At 43.5% G+C, this 22,347-nt stretch overlaps 2 protein-coding genes across 2 annotated transcripts in view; one reads left to right on the top strand and one right to left on the bottom strand.

Annotated features, from left to right (window-relative positions):
* The window catches only part of ttc16 (tetratricopeptide repeat domain 16), an 82,456-nt gene that overhangs the window by 52,768 nt on the left and 7,341 nt on the right, over positions 1-22,347 (bottom strand). The gene's annotated exons all lie outside the window — the stretch shown is intronic.
* On the top strand, positions 12,466-21,092 carry mymk (myomaker, myoblast fusion factor). The gene is made up of 6 exons (XM_078171084.1): positions 12,466-12,901; positions 13,660-13,774; positions 16,298-16,446; positions 19,140-19,256; positions 19,533-19,673; positions 19,896-21,092. Exons 1-6 carry the CDS (start codon positions 12,767-12,769, stop codon positions 20,094-20,096), a joined length of 858 nt encoding a protein of 285 aa, XP_078027210.1. The 5' UTR covers positions 12,466-12,766; the 3' UTR covers positions 20,097-21,092.

Genomic DNA, 22,347 nt, shown 5'->3' with positions numbered 1-22,347 from the left:
GGGCAGCGGACTGGACATACCACTTGTCAATCACGTAAAAGGGGCGGTATGTTTTCTGAGACGTTTGCTCTCACACGAACTGTGCTTGGCCCGGCATAAAACACGATCCGGATTGATGATAAATTATTTTTGGAAATACCTAATTTTCTATTTTAGAACACAGTATTTTAGAACAGTGGTAATAGTCTGGAAACATAAATATTTTTCCATACTTTATTTTTCATTTTCCATACTTTTTAATACCTGGAAATTGATCAAATTTATTTCCATACTTTTCCATAAAAAATGTGTTTTCTCCGTAGGGTAGCTGGGCTCAGGATGTATGGATTCAGACCATCAGGGAAAAATCGAGAAACATATTCAAAATATTAACCTGTATTTCTTTCCAGTACGTGCTGCTCAGAATATGTCTTTTCATGCTCAGCAGCACTGCGTAGGTAGTCTGCTGGTGTGGGACAGGCAGGAGAAGACGAGACACCGCTAGCTGCACTGTGGGAGCTGCTGACATGGGTTACTATGGTTACACTGATGTTCTTGCTCTCTGGACTGGAAGTGTGAAAAAGCTCTTACTGCATAAAGTTGTTGCAGCGACTTTTGGAGCTTGTGCTAGCTTTCCTTTCATCAGACAAGAATTGGCGACACTGGATGCACGCTTCCGTCTGGACTGTCCTTTAACCCTTTGGAGCACTCACTCCAGTCCAACATGTTGTCTCTTTAATCAGATATCTGCATATGGATGCAGAATCTGTAGGCAATTCAAAAGCTTGTTTCTTGGCGAAAGTTGAGTTAAGTTCAGAACTGGTTAGTTAATGAGAAGTTTGGAAATGTAGTTGAAACTGGTCAAAATGTGTCATAAAGAATCTCCCACAGTTGTTCTTCAGCTTCACCACTTATACTTCATGATCTACTTTTCCTTTTCAGGCGTAATGCTCCTTTAAGCAACGGTGAACCCGGGATTCCTCCTTCTCCGAAACACGCTGAGGAGCACAGAGGAAGCCAAAACCAGATGGGAGGACAGCGATTCAGACGGAGGAATGAGAGGCGAGGAGAGAAGAGTGAATGATGAGAGGAGGACAAGCAGACGTCTGAGGACCACCGTGTCTGCCCACCATGTCGTCTTCCCCTCTTTTTCCTCATCTGTCTGTCTCCCCCCTCCCGCTTTATTACAAGCTCTCCTCCTCTCTCTCATGTTTTTCTCTATCTTCTTCTGCTGTTATTTCTCACCCCTCCCTCTCTTCTTCTCTGTTTCTTTCTCTCCACGCTCCTTTCTTCACTTCTCTGTTTCTACAGCTGTCTCTGCAGCTTTGCAGTGTTGCACTTGTTCTCTCGATTACCCTCTTGATCGCTTATTTAATTCTGTTCATGTGTACTGCTCACTATGTATACACAGATTTTTTTGTAAAACAAGTTTGAAAAGTATCTTGTAAATTTTATAATCCTTAGGATTGCAGTTTTATGGTTACTGGTGCATTTTAAAACTCCAGGTTTCAGAGTTTCGACACACGTATCAACCACTGGGGTCTGCAAACATGCCTTGAGCTGTTGCTCCTGTAAGAAATCTTTCATCTCTGACTTTCTCTCATTCTTCATCCCTCCATGGCCTCTTATCCTCCTCCATCCATTCCTCTCCTACTTCTACGTCTGCTGCCGGTGTGTCTGTTGGCTGCATTAGTCGCCGCTCTGCTCCATCGCCAGATCTCTAAGCTGATAGACGAAGTTCAAGGAGACTGCCAGACCAGAGGACTAAGCCCTGCCCACCACCACCAACACCACCACCACCAATTAAAGCCCACCACCCTCCACACGGCTGTGTGTTGCACGAGAGCTTACAACACTCCCATGGGTGTGTTTTTGTGTGTGCCCATTTGCAGCAAAGTCTGGAGTCATTAGGGTTGGCGCACGCAGACAAAAGAGCAATTAAAGGCGTTATAAACGCAACCGCAGAAAGAGGAAAAAAAAATGAAATAAAAAGTTGCCCACTTCAGCTGCAGCCTAAAATGTGTGAAACAAAACACACTTGTTCCTGAAAACATTTGGATGGAAAAACAGATTAAAAAAAAAGAAGAAAAGCTGGAGGTTAAGCTGAGTTTGGGGCAGTGGATGCAGTTTCTCTCTCTAATACACAATAAACACCAGAAGTTATTCGCTATAAACACCAGCACTCATTGTTTTCTGTGTGAGCCCACACACTGGTTGTGTACTGACACATCATTAAAGGCTGCTACATATCAACTCATCAGGATAATGCCGAAAACCTTAATGCCCCTAATGCCGAAAACACACCAAGCAGTGCAGCCTGCAGTGAAAGCAGCAGCCGCTCTGAGCCACAGTCCTGCATGGGTCTGATTTTCAAGACCTACTCCCCAGTGGGCTCCGCAACATGCAATGCCGTACCATCCCCAACACCTGCACATTATATGACCAATAAGTCTGAGACTGACCTATCGACACAAGATCTACAGCCTGACTCAAAACTGCAAATCCTATAACAAGCTTATGCTTTTCAAATAATTTGGTTAGGGTGCACATTTAAAGGAACAGTGTGTAAGTTTTAGGGAGATTAGTGGTGAGGACTGCAGACTGCAACCAACTGAAACCTCTCCAGATTAAATTTCCTTCAGTGTTCATTGCTCAGGTTTTTACCAAGAGCCTAGTTGTCCGCAGAGGACTCTTCCTCTCCGAAACAAACAGACCAGGAGCTGCATTTATGAAACAATGCTTAGGATCCGTACTAAAATGCATGTCGTACAAAAGCCAACAATGGCGTGCACCAAAAAATATTTGACGATTTCTACAATCAGTCTTCCACCTCACCATCTACGACGGCACTTTTCCATCTCCAAAATGTTTGTAAGCATGGGTCGAAGTTTCTCCCATCAAGTCTGTTTCTATAGATCACAACTTTTGCGTGGGAAGTGGCGTACGCCTTTTTTCAGGCCTCATTTTTTGAGTACGCAATGTTTATAAATGAGAGCCCAGGTGTCTCATTTACAAAACAGATTCATACTACAAGTGCGTGTACGGACAAAAGCTGAAAATGGCGAGTGTCAAAAAATATTCTGATTTATAAAACTGAGCTCACGCCTGTGCCAATTAACTTCGAATTGTCCGCACGTGAATCAGCCTCATATCCCGCCCTCCACACGCTCACGTTCAACCAGCCTGCTGATTAATGGTTCTTCACAGTTAATCACTGCAACAACAGAGAGTCACTGCAGCGTTTATGTTTACAGCATCAGACTAATTGTTTCACACTGTGCCAAAATGATTGTGACAATCTGTGTATCCCCGACCCTGGGATATCGTGTGAAAATGGAAGTTTGAGAGATGAACACACATTTCAGTTTTGTCATGGTGATCCTGGACTGCGTTATGACAAGGACTCATCATAAGGGTATGAGGTGTAATGATTGTGTGAGTGCCTCCCCTGGCTTTATTTCCAGCCTTCATTATGTGCAGGTGGTGAAGACGTACGTAGGTTGACTGGAGAGGGAAAAGTCTGTGGCAGCCGCCGAGATGTCTCCATTCACTACAGTGGTTTAACACACAAAAACTATGTGAAAACTCAAATCGTACCGGCGATATCTGTGTGAGGATGAGTGAGCGTTTATTTATTTTTAAATTTGTGTCAGTGTAGTGTGTTTTGTTCTGCACATGCCTTTCCTTCCCTCGCTCTCTCTCATTCTCCTGCTCTCAGCACACCAGCTCTCCATCTGTAATCAGCACACTGGTCCTCTAATCAAGCCACTCCTCTCCACTAGAAATACTCAGTGCCTGCTTCCAGTTCCGTCCATTTGTTGTGCCTACTTGAGACACCGGTCAGCCAGCCACTTCTCCACGTTCACCAAGCTGCCACCCTTCACTCACCAAAAACCGCACCTACCAAGATCTTCTGTTCCAGACACCAACCCACCCCTCTGCTGGAATCTCTGCTCGTCATCCCCAAAACCCCTTTACCACTCACCTTCAATTCAATATAATTTTATTTACCTCGAAGGAAACTCTTGTGCCAGAGATCTTTCAAATTACAGTAACACTGAGTACAGCAACTGCAATTTTAACGATTCACAACCAGTAACAACCAGACAGCAGTGGGTTCCCCAGGTCAGGGTCACTCACTGGGCCCAGTTTTGTAACAGTAGAGTATTAAATATCTGGCAGAATATACAAATATACAAGACAGAAGTGTTCTCTATGAGCAGAAGCAAAAATAAAGGAACAATAGGAGTATGATAAGTGCAAGAGTTACAAAAAATAACTAAAATGGTGGAAAAAAACAGACTGCACCTGATAATCAGTGTTAATCAATATTCCATTTCTGCCTCTGCATTTAAAGGCCCTGACACACCAAGCCGACAGTCGGCCGTCGACCAAAGTCGGGCCGTCGGTTAGCGTCTGTCGCCCTAGTTTTTGTGGTGTGTCCCGCACTGTCGGCACTTCAGCATCTGCGGCTTTTCAGCCGATTGAGCATGTTGAATCGCCGACGGAGTTTGACGGTGAGAGAGATCCCTCTGATTGGCTGTTCAGGTTTTTTGTTTTTTCCCACTTTAACCTGAATAACAAACCGGAGCTAGCTGGGAGCGGCTAGCGGAGCGTTAGCCGCAACATGATCGGAGGGAAGCACAGCCAGTTAGTCTACGCTAGCCTCCCACCGGGGCTAGCTAGTTAGAATCCAAACAGAGAGCCGGAGCTAACTGGGAGCGGCTAGCGGAGCACCTCAGCATGACCGGAGGGAAGCACAGCCAGTTAGCCTCCGCTAGCCTCTGAGCTAGCCCCGGCTCTCCGTTTGGATCCAACCGGAGCACCGAGCCCTGGTTTGTTATTCAGGTTAAAGTGGGAAGAAGCAGCGGGTTTATCGGGCAGCTGAGTGAAGTGGAGCCTGCGGAGGAAACACCGGGACCGTCTGGATGTAATAGTCCGTGGAGGTGCTGCGGTGCTCGGCTGCACAGATAGGAAACCCCTCGGCTGACAGGATGTACCACTCTCTCACTCCGCTCTCTCTCACGCAGGCGCAGAATGTACGTGCTACTTGGCCGTCGGATGTAGTCCGTGTAGTGTGTTCAAATGCAACTGACACAGGGCAACGTGAGGCGACGTGAGGCAATGTAGACAACGCAACAGTTGGCTTTCGTCTTTAAGTACCAGTTAGTTAAACCAGTAAATCAGTATTTATTTTATGTTCAGCCTGACAGTGGCCGAGTGTGGACTTGAGTCATCTAACGGCTGGGAATACTGTCCTAACATGACACATCTGCTAAGAACTGATCACAGCTTTGGTGTTTTGCTCTTGATATCAGCACTGACAGTCTGTACTGAAACCCTGCTCACTGCCTGGCTGCTTATACTTTTTTTTTTCACTGTCTTAAATTTTGTCCAAACAAGCAGCAGGTTTTTTTTCTGTCTGTTGGAAAGATGAAACACATCAGTTCCAGTACAGCTCAGACATTTTCCTGGGAAGCAGGGAGCTTCTCAAAAGCCTTTACACAGTGGAAGTCATGATCTGGAGCCAGGTTGAATCACAACACGATGTGATCGACTATCAACGCAGATTTTTTCTTTCATGACAATGTTGGTATCAGAACACGGGCGAAAGGTAAGATATTTAGTGTTTTCTCCAGATTACCACCGTAAGAATCCCCTCAAAGAAAATCTAAAAATATTGCTGTTAATTAAAATACTGTCACAAGTGAGACTGTGTCTTCAACATTATCTTACTCAAATGCACTAAAGTGTTGTGGACAGCTGTGTTTGGTCTGAGAGCTTTCCCTCAAACAACGGCGTCCAGAGAAAAACAAGGCTTAGCTTTTAATTAAAGTTTGATGAAAGAGAAGAGCGGCCAGAAGTCTCTGTGAGGAAAAATATAATTTCCTGCTTATTAAGTCATTTTATGTAATTAGATGAGTAAATAGTGGTTTTATTGGAGTTTAAATCAAAACAGCGTGACAATACAGTAACTGCAATAACACAAATATCACAATCAAGATGATGACAAGGTAAAGTAACACCAGCTCTGAGGTGACGCGCTCCACTCTCACTGGTTCCCGTTTGTCCTGAGTGACTGGCCGGCTGAAACATAAGCACTGCCCTCCAATTATTTGTGAAAGAAGGCCCAGGGCTCAGAGGTCACGGCTATTTATTACTGAATCAAAAGGAAGCCCGGTGTTTTTTCAGATGCGTCCAGGAAGTCTGTTCTACATTCCCACACTAACCCGCCGTGTTTAGACTGAGGGGTCCTGAGGTGAAAGTCACCACGGGCCACAAACTCTCGTGGACGAGAAGAGCCGAGGGTCCTCACATTTCACTGCCACATAAATGAAGACATTTAGTCTGAAAGCTGCAATAGATGAGCTTTTCCAGTAAAAATATCCGAGTTCTCTCAGTGACGCTGCAGATTTACTTTCACCCAAATCAAGACAGATGGGTAAGAAACAAACTGAGTTGTGATGTGTTTATGTGAAAAAGAAAATTACCATCAACTGCAAACATATCATAGTGACATCAGTATCAGCCTCAAAAATCCAGGATCAATAGTATTTTCCACATCAGTAGCTGTGAGGGTCTGCATGATGTAAATTTCAACACCTGCCCGTGCTTCCAAGGGTCAGCAGCCCAAATGTAAAACAGCACAGACTGAACATGTGGACTGTATTAGCAAGTCTACACATGTGGACATGACACCCAATGTAGTAGAAACAGAGCTGCATGAGCACCCGCTGATCATGTATGTGTCTGTTTTGAAGCATGTACGGAGGGACCCACTTTCACATGGTACATTCCAACGTACAGCCAGGACTTGACACGACCTCCTGAGTAGGGGCTCAGGGTGAGGTCATCTAAGGTCATCTGACTCACACTGTCAGTGACAATGAAGAACTGCTCTACTGCATCACTTTACCTTACTGTAGCAAATCACTTTTCACTCACAGGTGGTTTGGACACATGCACATTCCTCTCACAGGAAGTGGTTAACCCCCTGCTGGGTAACCAAAGGTCACTGAGAGTGACCTGCAAGCAAAGCAGAACCAGCTCAGCTACGAGAGTGGCATGTATTTCACTGTGCTGAGCCAAGTGTTTTTTATGTGCACATTACAAAATACAAACTAGTTTAAAACTTTATAAACTAAGACATATAAACACATGTCAGAGTGGTCAGTTACAGACGAGAGCAGAAAGGTTGCAGACACATTTCAACAGGAGGGTTAAATCTGCAGAGGAGTTCTCAGCAGAGGGCGTGGTTATGCCACGGCAGCGCTTCCAAAACCATCAGGCCTGTGAGTTTGTTTCCAGCCCCGGCTCCTGCAGCTCGGGTTACTGAAGCACTCGAAGAATCTGAGGTGGGGGTGAAACCCCTCAGCAATACTGCACCCTTTGTGTGGCTGCCTCGAGCCCTTGAGCAGGTGTAACAGCTGAGAGGGGAGCAGAAGAGGGCAACTGCTGCCTCGCCACCATCACGGGATCATTTAAGGCGTTCATACAGAAATCCACTGCGGGAGCAGCAGTGCAGCACAGAGTCAAATATGGCTTCACTGAGAGAAGGCAAACAGAAATCAGCCTTATATGGCGCATGACTGTGTTTACAGGAAACCTATGGTTCTCAAGAACTGGCTGCTGTGAGTCAGCTGAGATTTAAAGGGTCAGTTCTCTCAAATGACACAAAAACATACTTCTGCACTAAGTGATCTACATGAGTTCACTTGATTCCTGTAACTGAGAGCCAATAGACTCATATCCAGCCGGGTTGGGTGGGGTCTCTATTCCCTCTGGTCTCAGGTTAGTAAGTCGCCTCTGTCCTATCAGGAGGTGGCTCAAGGTCAGCATCACAGTCAAAATGTTGGTTTATGTTTTAAGAAGAGGGTGACCTGTGAAATGACGTGTATGATGTCTCTGTTTTCAACCACAGCTGCTCAGTAAGTGGATCATGTCACTGCCAATGTGGCTGTTTCACAATGTGAGGGTCTAATTGTTCTCAAGTCCAATGGGATCGTCCTCTGGTCCCTGTCGACTCAGTGTATTGATCTATTTTTTGGGCAGGGGGCTTGTTAATGATTCATTTATATGTGTTGGGTCTGAGAATGTTTTCCACTGTTCTGCTTTGTGTCTTCAAGCCTTCTTGTAAATAGTCATGAAGACAGTTTTGGTTGTATTTGTCCAGGTTTCGAGATTACTGCGGCTTCCAAATAAGTTCAAAACATAGCTGCCCACTGACACAACAACGGGAGATATGATCAACTCGCTGTCTTTGCTTTAATTGTTCTCACTGTTTGATGATCCAGGGTGCGAAATAAAAAAATCCCCAAACAAACAGGCCTTTACAAAAACAAATTCAAATCAGTGGGGTATTAAATGATTTCATCAAACAATAAACTAAGATTAACCAAACCCACAGTGGTTAAAGACTGTAACCACATGGTGTCTTCCATGCTCCACACTCACTTCAGCACACCTGCCTTTAATTAAAAGAATCCTGAGATGCCAGGTCAGATGACGCATTAAAGTGACTCCAATATAATAGGAAACTAGAAGGGCTTCCTAGAAACAGAGATCACTGTCTCTGATATTTCTGTCTGCACTGCAATACAATACAGGTGAATAAATTTGAATGGCAGCATTTAAAAAATGACTGAACAATGGAGACGCCCAGTAGCTCACCTGGTGGAGCAGGCACTCCAAAGGTCACACACAAAGGTCATGTCCTTGCCGCAGAGGCTGTGGGTTCGCTTCCAACCTGCTGCGTGTTGTCCCCTCTCCCAAAGAATACATAAATATTGAACAATAATGCGTCTCCAGTATGGACGCCCTTTTCTGCCAGTACGATGAAAGAAAAAAGATCCGGTTTGTCATTATAATAAGATTTTCTGTTTAAATAATTACTTAATATCTTAAAATAAAAGTTTCTCAAAACTAGAAACGTGCACTCAGTAGACTGCAGAGCTCCGATTCAAAACATCCGTTTGAAAAGTAATCAAATTTAATGTTACATTATTTGGATGAAGTAACTGTAATACTTAGATTACTCATTACCTCTTTAACAGTGTTATCAGTCATCTGTAACCTATTACATTTCAAAGATAGTCTTCCCAACACTCAACATAACCATGTGGTATTTGTGCCTACACCTAACCACATGTTAACCACAGCGTTGAAATGTAGAGTTTCAGCGTATCCATTACATAATAACATACACAGTGGTTTAGACCAAAAAAATCTCCTGTCCCCACATGAGGTCACAGGTCGGACGGCAGGATCATTTCAGCATCTTTGGGACTCAGTGTCCCACTCACCATACAGACTGTTAATACTAGACTATTCACCAAAACTTTCAGTTACATTTTTTAATGATATTTAATCATTAATCTTACATTATACATCACTACATTATTGCAACTATTGTATTTTAATAGCTGTATTAGGCCTAGTCCACACGGACCCGTGTATCCAGCTGTTCGACCTAACGACCAACGAGGGAGGCTGCTCCTGTTGCTAGCTACCCCAACTACACTACCACGAAAGCAGCGACGGGCCTGCCAACGGAGGTTCTGGATCCGGGCGGGTCGGACCTCCGTTGGCAGGCCCGTCGCTGCTTTCGTGGTAGTGTAGTTGGATGTTCAGGCGCCTCTGCTGTTGAATTAGGTCACGCTATTTTTGTGGCTCGTGTTGTTTTTATTTTCTGCACTTCCCTATTTCGGTATTGACTCTGACTTCTGTTAGAAGTTACATCGCCACCTACTGCTTTGGCATGTGTATTACATCACTTGGTAGCAGGTTTTTGCAATTTCGTGTGGATATCATATTTTTTTAATCACACCACTCGTGTGGACGAACCTTTTTTTTGGAAACCGGACCCCGAAAAACTTCGGTTTCAGAAGTACACGGGTCCGTGTGGACTAGGCCTTAAAACTGCAGTAGGTAGAAAGCCTGAAAACGGTTGATTTTTGAGTCTCATCTGAGTTAGGTTTCGTTCGTCTCCGCCCTGAGCCCCTCCTACCAGACGAGCATGCGAGTATTTTATCCTACTTGGTTCTATTTCTCCTTCTCTGGGAGCCTCGGCTCTCCCTCTCCGCGCAACAGCCCGCCCCATCCCTCCCTCGCAGACCCGCACATACTCCTGAGGCTCGGCTCTCCGTCACCGCGCAGCAGCCCGCCCCGCACATACCCCAGAGGCTCGGCTCTCGCTCTCCACAGAGAGCCCTCGGCTCCGCTCCCGCGGCCAACCCTTGCTCCCTCCGGCCAGGCCCGGCCCCACCTCACCCTTCCCCTCCCTCCGGGGCTCCAGGGAACCGAGTTCTGTCTTCCTTTTTTTGGGTTGTTTAGCCATGTAGGCAGTTGTAGCCAATGCTGGAATAGCTATTTTACCTGGTGCACAGTTCGCCATTGCCGCTTGCTCTCCCCTTCTGCCAGTGGCACAGGAACGCGCATATGCAGTAGAACAGCCAATAGGAACGCAGTGGTCTGAGCTGACCTTTGATTGGTTGATGCACATCGGCACGCTACCGATTCTTTAGAGGCTGAACACAGAGCCATGGTGAGGTGCAGAAACCTATTGTTTGTCTTAGACCACTTGATTTACATTATGCTTAGAGGATATTATAAAATTTTTACTCAATTAAACCAAAACAATGTTGCCTACTGGAGCTTTAATAGAACTGAAAACAATTTCCCTGCAGGCCCAAAAAGCGTTTTCCTCACAGTCCATCATTATATTATAAAGAGACTGTTGACAGGACACCTAGAAAGATACGCAAAGCCATATATGTCTTTGTGTTTTATGTTTTAAATCATAAAGATTTAATACTGCAAAGCTATTTTGACGTCCCTGACATCTTCTCCGTGTAAAGTCCACGAGATGAGATTATGCAGAGACATTAATGCACATGTGCAGGGAGCCATGAGACAAAAAAGACAGCCAGGAAGAAAGAAAGCTTCTTTGGCAAGTAGGCTGGGTGAGCTCCATTCCCTGGATTGAATGGGCACCATCTTGAAACATTAAACCCAGATCCATTAAGGACATTACTACTTCCTGTTCTAGCACTGAACATTGGCATTGAACATTAACCATGTACTGCAGAATCCTTCAGTGTAAGTATTGTAAGACTGGACTGATATTCAATGTCTCAATCATACATTTTATTGGTATGTTGTTCTGTTGCAGACAGGTCGAAACTTCACATTTCTTCATGCTTCAACAACTCTGTAGTTAACATGTGGTTAGGTTTAGGCACAAAAACCATTTGGTTAAGGGTTAGGAAAAGATCATGTTTTAGCTTAAAATACCTGATATTGAAGGCACTATCTCGGCTGAAACTGCAGTGTTTGTAAAGAACAACTGCTATTCATGGCACAACCCCAGCACAGTTAGGGTTAAGGTTTAAAGGAACTGCTTTCTGTGTCAAGATTCCAGCAAAATGCAGCAACAGGTCACTAAAAAACACCCACGTCTGATCACTAAATAGCCGCTGGAAACGCAGGGATGTCTTAGTAAAAAACAACCGCTTTTCAAGGCACTAACCCGGCTGGAGACACACCAGTGTCTCCTTAAAAATATTTGCTATTCGTGGAAAAGCAACAATGTCTTGGTAAACAACAACCACTATTTTCTAGGCTGGAAACACCGTGATGTGTCAGTAAAAAACAACAGTTTTACATGCCACTATCCCGGCTGAAAATGCAGTGATGTGTTAGTACTAAACAACTGCTTTTTGTGGCACTATTCCAGCAAGAAACACAGCAACGCCTTGCTAACAAATACCCTCCTTTGATGACTAACAAGCTGCTGGAAAAGCAGTGATGTCTCCTTAAAAACAATTGCTTATCGTGGCACTATGCTGGCTGAAACTGCAGCAGTGTCTCTGTAGAATACGACAGCTTTTTTCAGCACTATCTCGGCTAGAAACTCAGTGATGCCTCAGTAAAAAAACAACTGCTTTTTTGTGTCACTATTCCAGCAGGAAAGACAGCAACAGTTTGCTGGAAAGGCACCCACATTTGGTGACTAAAAATGGAAATGCACCACCTCCAGATGACTACGTCAGCTCATATATTACATCACTTTGGAAACACTGATATGATGCGTATGAAATGTACAAATGTAACATATCTGTGGTTTGCTGAAACGCACTATGCCTTCTGGTGCCTGGGCTGAGTGTCTGGCTAAAGACCGGATGCTTTTGACAGAAAAACTCTGCTCATTCCGGCTCCAACTTCCTGTTGACCCACAAAGTCTGTGGGAAACTGTTTTGTCTATTGCCAGAAACAGATAAAACAATCACTGAGAATATTAATGCTCGACCCTGGTCGTAACAGGCCGCAGATATGCTACAGTATGGCATGCTAGCTCTTGCCCTGCCCTCAGCCCCTCCCATGATGCACTGGTATGCAAACAGCTGCCCAGCCATGATACTGCACATACAGGCCTCTATGGACCTGCCAGCCTGGGGGACATTTAAACTTTAAAGGGCCAAACTGGACAGCTGGGTGTGTTCATGCTGCGTGGGAGTGTGTGTGTGCTGTGTATGCATTTTGTCGCTCATCCATTCACTACTAGACTCACTCGTGACACACAATGAGGACTAAGGCACCCGAGGACATCTGCTTTCCTGGTTGACATCACATTTTTATGAACTAAGACACCACTGAGCGAACACAGCTTTTACTTTATCTTCTTTGTAAGATCATTTCAAAGACTGACGAACGTCTGAAGCCCAGGGGGTCCTTGTTATCTGCAAGTCTTCACAGTTTGTGTTTGAGTTGTGTTTGCTGTCCCTCCATCATGGGTGCATTCATTGCTAAAATGCTGCTTCCAACAGTCAGCAGCCTGGTGTTCCTGCCTACAGCCAGCGTGGCCGCCAAGAGGGGCTTCCACATGGAGGCCATGGTCTACTTCTTCACCATGTTCTTCACTGCGGTGAGCTTATGGTTCATGAGACAGACTGAAACGATGTTGCTTGATCTTCATTGATTGTAGTGTTTGAGTCAAATGTTGGTGACTGAACATGCAGTTAGCGGACTCTCTTTATGGCTCTGAATGGAAGGTTTCATATTTTTCAGACATGCTCATACCAGTGTTTTTGTTCTTGTGTTTTTTGCTGTCAAACTCACCAATATGACATTTGCTCAAGAAAGTTGCAAAAAATTTACAATTGAGAGGTTTCCATCAGAAGTCAGGTTGGGGTTCAGCTGCATTTTATTGAATCTGAATCCAGTATAAAATCTGTTAATCAAAACAGAATCTACAATTTTAAGTAATAACAATTATAAACAACTCATATTTAAGAGCTCCTTAAACTCAAGTTAAAACCTAAAGTTTTGCTGGATATGTGACTCATTTGTGATCTCTCTAAGTGACCACAGGAATGTTTCATGCATCACTCTTTGCTGATAGAGAAGAGAGAGGAGACAAAAGATTTGCTGGACTCAACGTAACTCATTCAGCCATTTTACCATCCTGGAATTCATGATTGAAACAGCTGTTGAGGCCCAACTCGATACACAAGTTGTATACAGTATATGTTAATTTAAATGGAAAAAAGAAATAATCTATTAATGATCAATTGTTGAAATTTGGATTGTATGTAAAAGTTAATTGATTGGTAACTTTTTTGATAAACCTCACTGACACTGTGACTGTCCATTTGACTTGAACTTGTCCATGTGTTTCTGTAGATCTATCATGCATGTGATGGACCGGGTCTCTCTATCCTGTGTTTCATGAGGTATGACGTTCTGGAGTACTTCAGTGTTTACGGCACGGCTCTCTCCATGTGGGTCACACTGATAGGTAAGTCCTAGCTTACAGACTACACACTAGTTAGTGGTTAGAAGCACATTAACTGTCTGTTTTATGTGTTTCTTCAACAATCAGTGGCCGTAATCATGACATGACCTTGAGAAAGACACTAAGATCCTGCTCATTATTCCGAGCCATTTCGCCTGTCTTCTTCGCACACTGGATTTCCGCATAGGTTTCTTTTACTGATCTTTCTGAGAATTCAAGTTTGCAAGCACAAAACCACAATTACTGTCTGGCGGTTGTAAACAGGTTAAGTTGCAGTTGGTTTACATCCATGTCTGTGAAAACATGGATGCTTCACACACAGACGATCTATACAGTCAGCACAGTTTCAAGTTTAGAGTCACCGATTCAGTATCTGACTAAATGTCTCCCCTTCTGTTCCTGATACATGATGTTTAATAATGTCCAGAAGAGCATTACGATGTCACAGTGAAGTTGACCTTTGACCTTTTAGATATGAAATATCATCACTTCATCGTTTTATCATTTTAGACATTTGTGTGAATTTTTTGTCGTAATTATGCATGAAATCTTGAGTTATGCCTGTGTTCTGTGAATCACAGTAACTTTGACCTTTGACCATCAAATTCTAATCACTTCATCCTTGTATCCAAGTGAACGTTTGTGCCAAATTTGAGGAAATTCCCTTGAGGTGTTCTTGAGATATCATATTAACAAGAGTGAGACAGAGGAGGTCACAGTCCGAGTGAACGTTTGCTCCAAATTTAGGGAAATTCCTTCGAGACGTCCTTGAGATACGGTGGTAACGTGTGAGGGATGGACGTAGGGACAGACGTACGTAAGATGGACAGGGAACTCGAAAATACAATGTCTCCGGCCCCGGCTGTCGCCATCACAGAGGCGTAAAAAACCCTCATCAAAGAAAATAAAATGATGATTAGTTGGTATTAAACAACATTTCCCAAGGACAAGTTTAAAAACAGCCAGCTCTGCCTGGGACAGTTGTTAATGACACATGCTGTGTCCTTGAGTTCAGTTCACATGTGCTCTGACATGTTTGCTTTCACTCTCTCCTATGATTCCTCTCTCTCACACACACACACACACGCTCACACACACAACCACACACATTAATACATCTGCTCCCGTCCCATACCCGTCTAAGCCCTGAGGTTTTGCATCAAGGGCTTTAAATCACGTGAAGGACCAAATGCTTCGACAGCTGACTCCACTGATTGGTCCCCTTCTCTTTGTCGGGCTCAAGCTTACAAGTGTCACCAAGCGAGAGTGTATTTATTATTCCAGATCTGTTCTGATGTGGTGTGTTGATTCGGACTGTTTTGAAAGTCCGTTTTTGTCTGGCAGATCAGCCTCCAGGATTTTTGACAACACAAAATATGTTACAAAGGACAGAATGCAAACTGTGAGGAGGCGTCACACTGCCACGTTTGGCTGAAGTGAAAGCTTTCAGATTCTTGGGCTTCCTGTGCCTGGTGCTTACTGTAGGCTGCCTTCATTTTCAAATCACTTTCCTTGAGGCTGGATTTATGGGAATTCTAAGGGCTTCCTGGGATCCTAGATAAGGATGAGGATTTGTGTAATGTTAGTCTCTACTTCAGTCTTTCAAATGACCGTTTGTAAATCAATAACTCACCCCATGTTATGTTGAATTTGTGAATCTGGCATGCCTCCGCGGTGAACGAAGAATCAAAAAACTGAGAAAATTCTTGATGAATTCAAGTCATGGGGGTGCAAAACTAAATTAAAACATCGATTTACAAACTCTCACACAACTCATGCAGTGTAATCCAAGTCTCACTTGTCCAGTCGTAACCTTAACTGAACTGAAACTAAAACTTATTGATGCTCAAATGCCAAACTCCATTGATAAAAACGGTAATTTTACCTCACTGAACACGGGAGCTGCTGGTCGACCACTGCCTCAATCAGTCTGTTTGTTTTATTGTGGGACATTGCTTATCCGAACTACCCGTTAAAACAACAGAGTCACACAATAACTAACTGAGTGAGCAGCAGTAGACCAGCAGCTCCCATGTTCACCGAGGTAAAATCACTTCATTTGTCAATGAGGTCTGGCACTGAACAGAGGACTTCCACGTTGACTGTCTGTTTGGGAAGTACAGAGCATCCGGCTGGATAAATGAGACTTGGATTATACTGCACGAGCTGTGTGCAACTTTGTTTATGGATGATTTGATATAGTGTTGCTGTTGTTAAACATGGACTCCTATTACATAAATTCATCAAGAACTTTCATATTTTTGGATTCTTTGTTCACTGTAGGCATGAGAGAAGTTTTCTTCACAAATTCAGTTTAACACAGGGTAAGTAATTGATGCAGAAATCGTCATTTGGGCGGTAAAATATTGTTTTGATTTAACAACAAATTAGCCTGGTAGAATGCAAAATGCAGGATTCTGGTCTGAGTGGCTCATCTGTTATCACCTTACTTAGAGAGCAGACCAGCAACAATAAGAAACCTGGATCCAGTTTGTGTTACATGCAGTTTATGTCTCTTTGTTCCAGCTCTGGGAGACTTTGATGAACCACAGCGCTCCAGTATAACCATGTTTGGGGTGTTGACCATCGCAGTGAGGATCTACCAGGATCGCTGGGGCTATGGGATCTACTCTGGACCCATCGGTTCGGCTGTCTTCATCATCACCGTAAAATGGGTGAGAGGTGTTTGGAGGTGGTGTTAAAACTCCCATAGTATCCCAACTCATCAAATATCGCCGCTTTGTCTGTGGACTTTAATGTCTAAATATGACGCGCTGGGTACACTCTGGGACGGTGTAGCTTTTGACTATTATGTGCTCTGTGCCATTTCAAAATACGGTAACATTTTACAATAAGGTACACAAAACTAGAGTAGTTACTGAGGAACTAATGAGTAGTTACTGAGGAACTAAGCTACACAAAATTAGAGTAGTTACTGAGGAACTAATGAGGAACAAATGAGGAACTAATGAGTAGTTATTGAGGAACTAATGAGGAACAAATGAGTAGTTACTAAGGAACGAATGAGGAACGAATGAGGAACAAACGAGTAGTTACTGAGGAACGAATGAGGAACGAATGAGGAACTAATGAGTAGTTACTGAGGAACTAAGCTACACAAAATTAGAGTAGTTACTGAGGAATTAATGAGGAACTAATGAGGAACTAATGATGAACGAATGAGGAACTAATGAGGAACAAATGAATAGTTACTGAGGAATTAAGCTACACAAAATTAGAGTAGTTACTTAGGAACTAATGATGAACTAATGAGGAAATAATGAGGAACGAATGAGGAACTAATGAGTAGTTGTTGAGGAACTAAGGTACACAAAATTAGAGTAGTTACTTAGGAACTAATGAGGAACTAATGAGGAACTAATGAGTAGTTAATGAGGAACTAAGCTACACAAAATTAGAGTAGTTACTGAGGAACTAATGAGGAACAAATGAGGAACTAATGAGTAGTTACTGAGGAACTAAGCTACACAAAATGAGAGTAGTTACTGAGGAACTAAGCTACACAAAATTAGAGTAGTTACTGAGGAACTAAGCTACACAAAATTAGAGCAGTTACTGAGGAACTAATGAGGAACGAATGAGGAACTAATGAGTAGTTACTGAGGAACTAAGCTACACAAAATTAGAGTAGTTACCGAGGAACTAATGAGGAACGAATGAGGAACGAATGAGGAACTAATGATGAACGAATGAGTAGTTACTGAGGAACTAAGCTACACAAAATTAGAGTAGTTACTGAGGAACTAATGAGGAACTAATGATGAACTAATGAGTAGTTATTGAGGAACTAAGCTACACAAAATTAGAGTAGTTACTGAGGAACTAATGAGTAGTTACTGAGGAACTAAGCTACACAAAATGAGAGCAGTTACTGAGGAACTAATGAGGAACCAATGATGAACTAATGAGTAGTTACTGAGGAACTAAGCTACACAAAATTAGAGTAGTTACTGAGGAACTAATGTGGAACTAATGATGAACTAATAAGTAGTTATTGAGGAACTAAGCTACACAAAATTAGAGTAGTTACTGAGGAACTAATGAGGAACGAATGAGGAACTAATGAGTAGTTACTGAGGAACTAAGCTACACAAAATTAGAGTAGTTACTGAGGAATTAATGAGGAACTATTGATGAACGAATGAGGAACTAATGAGGAACAAATGAGTAGTTACTGAGGAATTAAGCTACACAAAATTAGAGTAGTTACTTAGGAACTAATGAGGAACGAATGAGTAGTTACTCAGGAACTAAGCTACACATAATTAGAGTAGTTATTGAGGAACTAATGATGAACTAATGAGTAGTTACTGAGGAACTAAGCTACACAAAATTAGAGTAGTTACTGAGGAACGAATGAGGAACTAATGAGGAACAAATGAGTAGTTACTGAGGAACTAAGCTACACAAAATTAGAGTAGTTACTGAGGAACTAATGAGGAACGAATGAGGAACTAATGAGTAGTTACTGAGGAACTAATGAGGAACGAATGATCAACTAACTATTAGTTAATGGTCAGTTCTTCAGTACCTCCTGATCAAATTTCAGAGAAGGAACTAATGAGGAACTAACTATTACTTAATTATTACCTACACTTTTTGTGTACCCTAAAGTAAAGTGAGACATCAAAATGAGTAGGGAGTGATACCTACTCATTTACTTATTGTAAAGTATATACACTTCTGATTTCGCGGGAAATGTACAGTTTCTGCTCATTAGATGCGTACATGTTTTTCAAAATAAACTTACTATGTCTGTAAAACAACTCATTTGTTCATTTAGTTCCTTGTGCAACAAAAGCATGTGGTTAGGGTTTAGAAAAAAACATCATGGTTTGGCTCTAAATTCACTCAGGAAGTGAGCAGCAAGCTCTGGGTGAAAGTCCGGGGTTTGTTGGACCTATCCACCTCCCCTCCTGTCCACCCTATAAAGGCTTTCCAGTTCCTTATATTATGTTGTTACAAGCAGCATAAACTGACGCTGCCCGGCAGAGTATTTGAGTATTTGATGAGTTCAGAATGAAAACAGGCTGGATGAACACAGTATATGGAAATTTACATGGCATCTGATTTGAATGTTTCACTGTCTTCTCCACCGTTTTACAGTCTTTGTTCCACTACATCTGCTTCATAACATTCTTCTTCTTCTCCCATCCTCTTTCACTTCTGCACTGTCTTCTACTTAGTTTTTTCCTATTTACGTTCATTTCAACTTGTCTTTCTTCTTCTCCTCTTCCATCCTTTCCCTGTACTCTTCAACTCTTCTCTTTCTCCTTTCCATCAACTCAGACACTTGAACTTGGTGTGTGTCTAATCTGTGGATAACATTGTAATGATGGTGTTTCAGCTGCAGAAGATGAAGCAGCTGAGGGCCGTGTATCCAGAGAAGAAGGTGTACACGCAGCAGGTCGGTCCAGGCTGCTGCTTCGGCGCTCTGGCTCTGATGCTGCGTTTCTACTTTGAGGTGATTGTCATGGAAATAAAAAAAACCCTAACACATAAATACTATAAAATGTCAAGGTCATGGTGACATGGTGAGACTGCTACGCTCTCACTTATTTATAAGGATTATTAAAGTGCTAATTCACCAATCGCTAACATTTTTTTTAAATCAACTTCAGTCTGAAGTTTCCCATATGCAGCTTTTATCAAAACATTTTGTTTTTCATTGACATATGGCAGCCAACAGTCTAGATAAATATCTTCATAAATAGGATGTGCTGTACTGTCTTTGCTACAGGAGTGGGACTATGCCTATGTCCACAGCTTCTACCATCTGTCTCTGGTTGTGTCCTTCATCTTGCTGCTGCCAAAGAAGAACCGATACGCAGGGACGGGACAAAATGCTGCAAAGCTCAGCTGGTTCACTCTCTGCTGCTGTGTATGTTGCATTTATTAAATCTAAATGAGAAAGGAGTTCAGAGGTCAGCTGTGCAGGTTATATGTGAGGGCAGGATAGACTTGCATGGTGTGGAAGAGATAAAATGTTAGAGGTCATATCATTTAGAGGGTAAACTGACCCTGTAGTGAAGCAGCATCATTCACAGTCAGTCAAACTGTCCTTCATGTCACCCTCATCCTGTTCCTTTATTGCCCCCCCCAGAGCATGTCCCCTGGTACTTCTAAAGAGAAGACAGACAAGCCAAAGAAGAAGCTGTCTCGGACTGTGTGGACAGTCCCCACCGAGAAGCCGTGGACACGACGCTGCAGCACCCCCATCCTGCCCCTTTTTAATCCCCCACCCTCCACACCTGTCAAAGGGACCAGCATCAGCAAGCTAAAAGAGATGAACGGCTGGAAGTGAACCCAAAAACATAACTGTCAGTCGGTCTAACGTAGGAGGACTTCATCCTGAAGAACAGGCAGTGACAGTGGCCGGCTACGAGCGGGAAACGGGAAAATCACCAAATAACTGTCAGCCAAATGCTGATAAACTTGTATGTGGCTGGTAAGTTAATCTTCTTCAGCAGGAAACCAACCATCATGTGGACGTTCTCCTCTTCTCCAAAACATCATATTTGGCTGGTAGAATATTTAAGGTCAGCAGCGACTTCAGGAATTCTCCAGCCACTGACACTAGTAGGTTAAGAAGCAAAAGGATCCTGATGTGTGTGGAGTCAGGCCTCAGGTGCCCTCAAAGACCCGATAAGAGCACAGCTGTCTAAAGCACTTGTCCAAAGCTGAGGACGCTACGAAAGAACACACACAGCACGGACAGGGAGACGGTGGCTGAGACAAGCCAGTAAAACTGACTGGAAAATTTATGAGAAGAACAAACAGGCAGATGGTTTATCTCTCCAAAATATATAAATTGTCTTTAGAAATGTTCCTCAGGGGAGACGCTTCGTCTGCTCGCCTCTGTCTGTCCGTCCCCCTCCTCTTTCTCCTTCCCGTCTCTCTCAGGGAAAGGAAGCACGCGGCTGAATTTGTTTATGAGAATTACAAGACTGTAAAGCACATTTTACCGTTTTTATACGTCCTCGAGGTGCCAAATGTGTCATGTGGAGCATCAGACGTTGGAGAGAGGGGAAGTGGCGTCCCAGACGTCAGTCTGTAACCCGACTGAAGCATCTTGATGTGTTTCTGGATCAGCAGGTGGACTCATCTGTCTGTTAACTCTGGTTCACTGACCGAGCAGCTTTGGCTTCGACTTCTGTCCCAAATGTGCACTGTTCAGACTGCTGCAAACTTTTATCATTATCATTATCATTTTGTTATTTATTGCAGATTGTATATTCAGTTTAGTGTGTTTGTTTTTGATAACTTTGTTATATTTTGAAAATAAAATGAAATGTTGTGACCCTGTTTTAACTGGTCTTTAGGGACAGGATGGAATTTTAACAGCCTCAACCATCTGAGCCATTATCATAATGCAGTGTTATGTACTTTGCAGAGGCTGACCACTGATGAAAATCCTGACTGGCACATACTTCAAGGCCCAGTCCAGTCTAGGAACACTAATCCAATTCCAAACCCACATATCCCATTCCACTTTCACTTCAGGAGGGCATGGAGTTGTGCGTCCGCGCACGTCACCTGCCCCGAACACTACCCAAAGACTACAAACGTGTTCTGCGTATCTTAGACAAAACAATCTCCGGCCAAAACGTGAATGAACCTCCCCTCCACCAGGGAATGTTTTGAGTCGGAGCCAAGCCGCCAGCTCCTGTGCCCAGAGAAAGGTGTTTTTGTCTGGGCTCAGAAACTTGGCTTGCTGGGCCACCGGCACCACCCGGCTGGCTGTGCCTCCCGGCCCTGACAGGACAGTAACTCGAGCCTTTTATTGCACAAGTGTGAAACACTTTTCAGCTCCTTTATGACCACTGTCTATCCCGCACCACTCTGCTGAGGGGCTGAAGCCCACACACGTTCAGGCCCGAAGTACCATACTTGTGAGGACTTTCTTCTGTCTCTAATCCCCCGACCTTAACAATACAATTACCAAAATATGACATTGACCGAATCCTAATCCTGATCCTAACGACAAGCCCTGACCTCAAAAGACCCATCATGAGGACCTGCTAAAAGATTTTCAGGATCAATTCACTCCTAGGACGAGGTCCTCACAAGAACAGAAACACAGAATCACGCACACACACACCGTCTGAGGGTCTGAACCTGGGCCTGTCCGCTGCAGGTTGTACTGGGCGGCCGCACTGCTCTACAGACACTGACAGTGTCAACACAATAAGCGCTGATTGACATGTGTGTGAGCGTGGCCGTCTCCGTGGTCGTCTGCACCTACATTCCACGGCGGCGTGGAATTTCAGTGGGTATCGAAATATAATACATCTGAACAAATAAGAAAATACGACTTCGACACCAGAAAAGAGCGCTTTCTCCAATAACCCACATGACCGCTCAGAGAAGGTGAAGAGAAAATACGCTGCATTAGAGTCAATTAAGCAGCAAAGCGCACGGCGTGAAGTGACTGCGACAGACTGAGGTATGTTTGGTATGTTTGTGCTTTAAGCTGTGTGGTGTGGGTACTTTCTATGGTGAGACTGCAGCCTGTGTGCCACAGGTCCTTTCTCTGTGTGTCAGCTGTTGCCACA

Source organism: Epinephelus lanceolatus, chromosome 9 (genome assembly GCF_041903045.1).
Source record: "Epinephelus lanceolatus isolate andai-2023 chromosome 9, ASM4190304v1, whole genome shotgun sequence".
Classification (NCBI taxonomy): Eukaryota; Metazoa; Chordata; class Actinopteri; order Perciformes; family Serranidae; genus Epinephelus; species Epinephelus lanceolatus.
Note: the sequence above shows the minus strand (reverse complement) of the source record. Positions and strands in the feature narration are given on the sequence as shown.

Excerpts from the sequence above, each read along its gene's own strand:
- mymk (XM_078171084.1), top strand. The coding sequence starts at position 12,767 with ATGGGTGCATTCATTGCTAAAATGCTGCTTCCAACAGTCAGCAGCCTG. Across the intron at positions 12,902-13,659 it reads TCACCATGTTCTTCACTGCG|ATCTATCATGCATGTGATGG; the intron begins GTGAGCTTATGG and ends GTGTTTCTGTAG. Across the intron at positions 19,674-19,895 it reads GGTTCACTCTCTGCTGCTGT|AGCATGTCCCCTGGTACTTC; the intron begins GTATGTTGCATT and ends TGCCCCCCCCAG.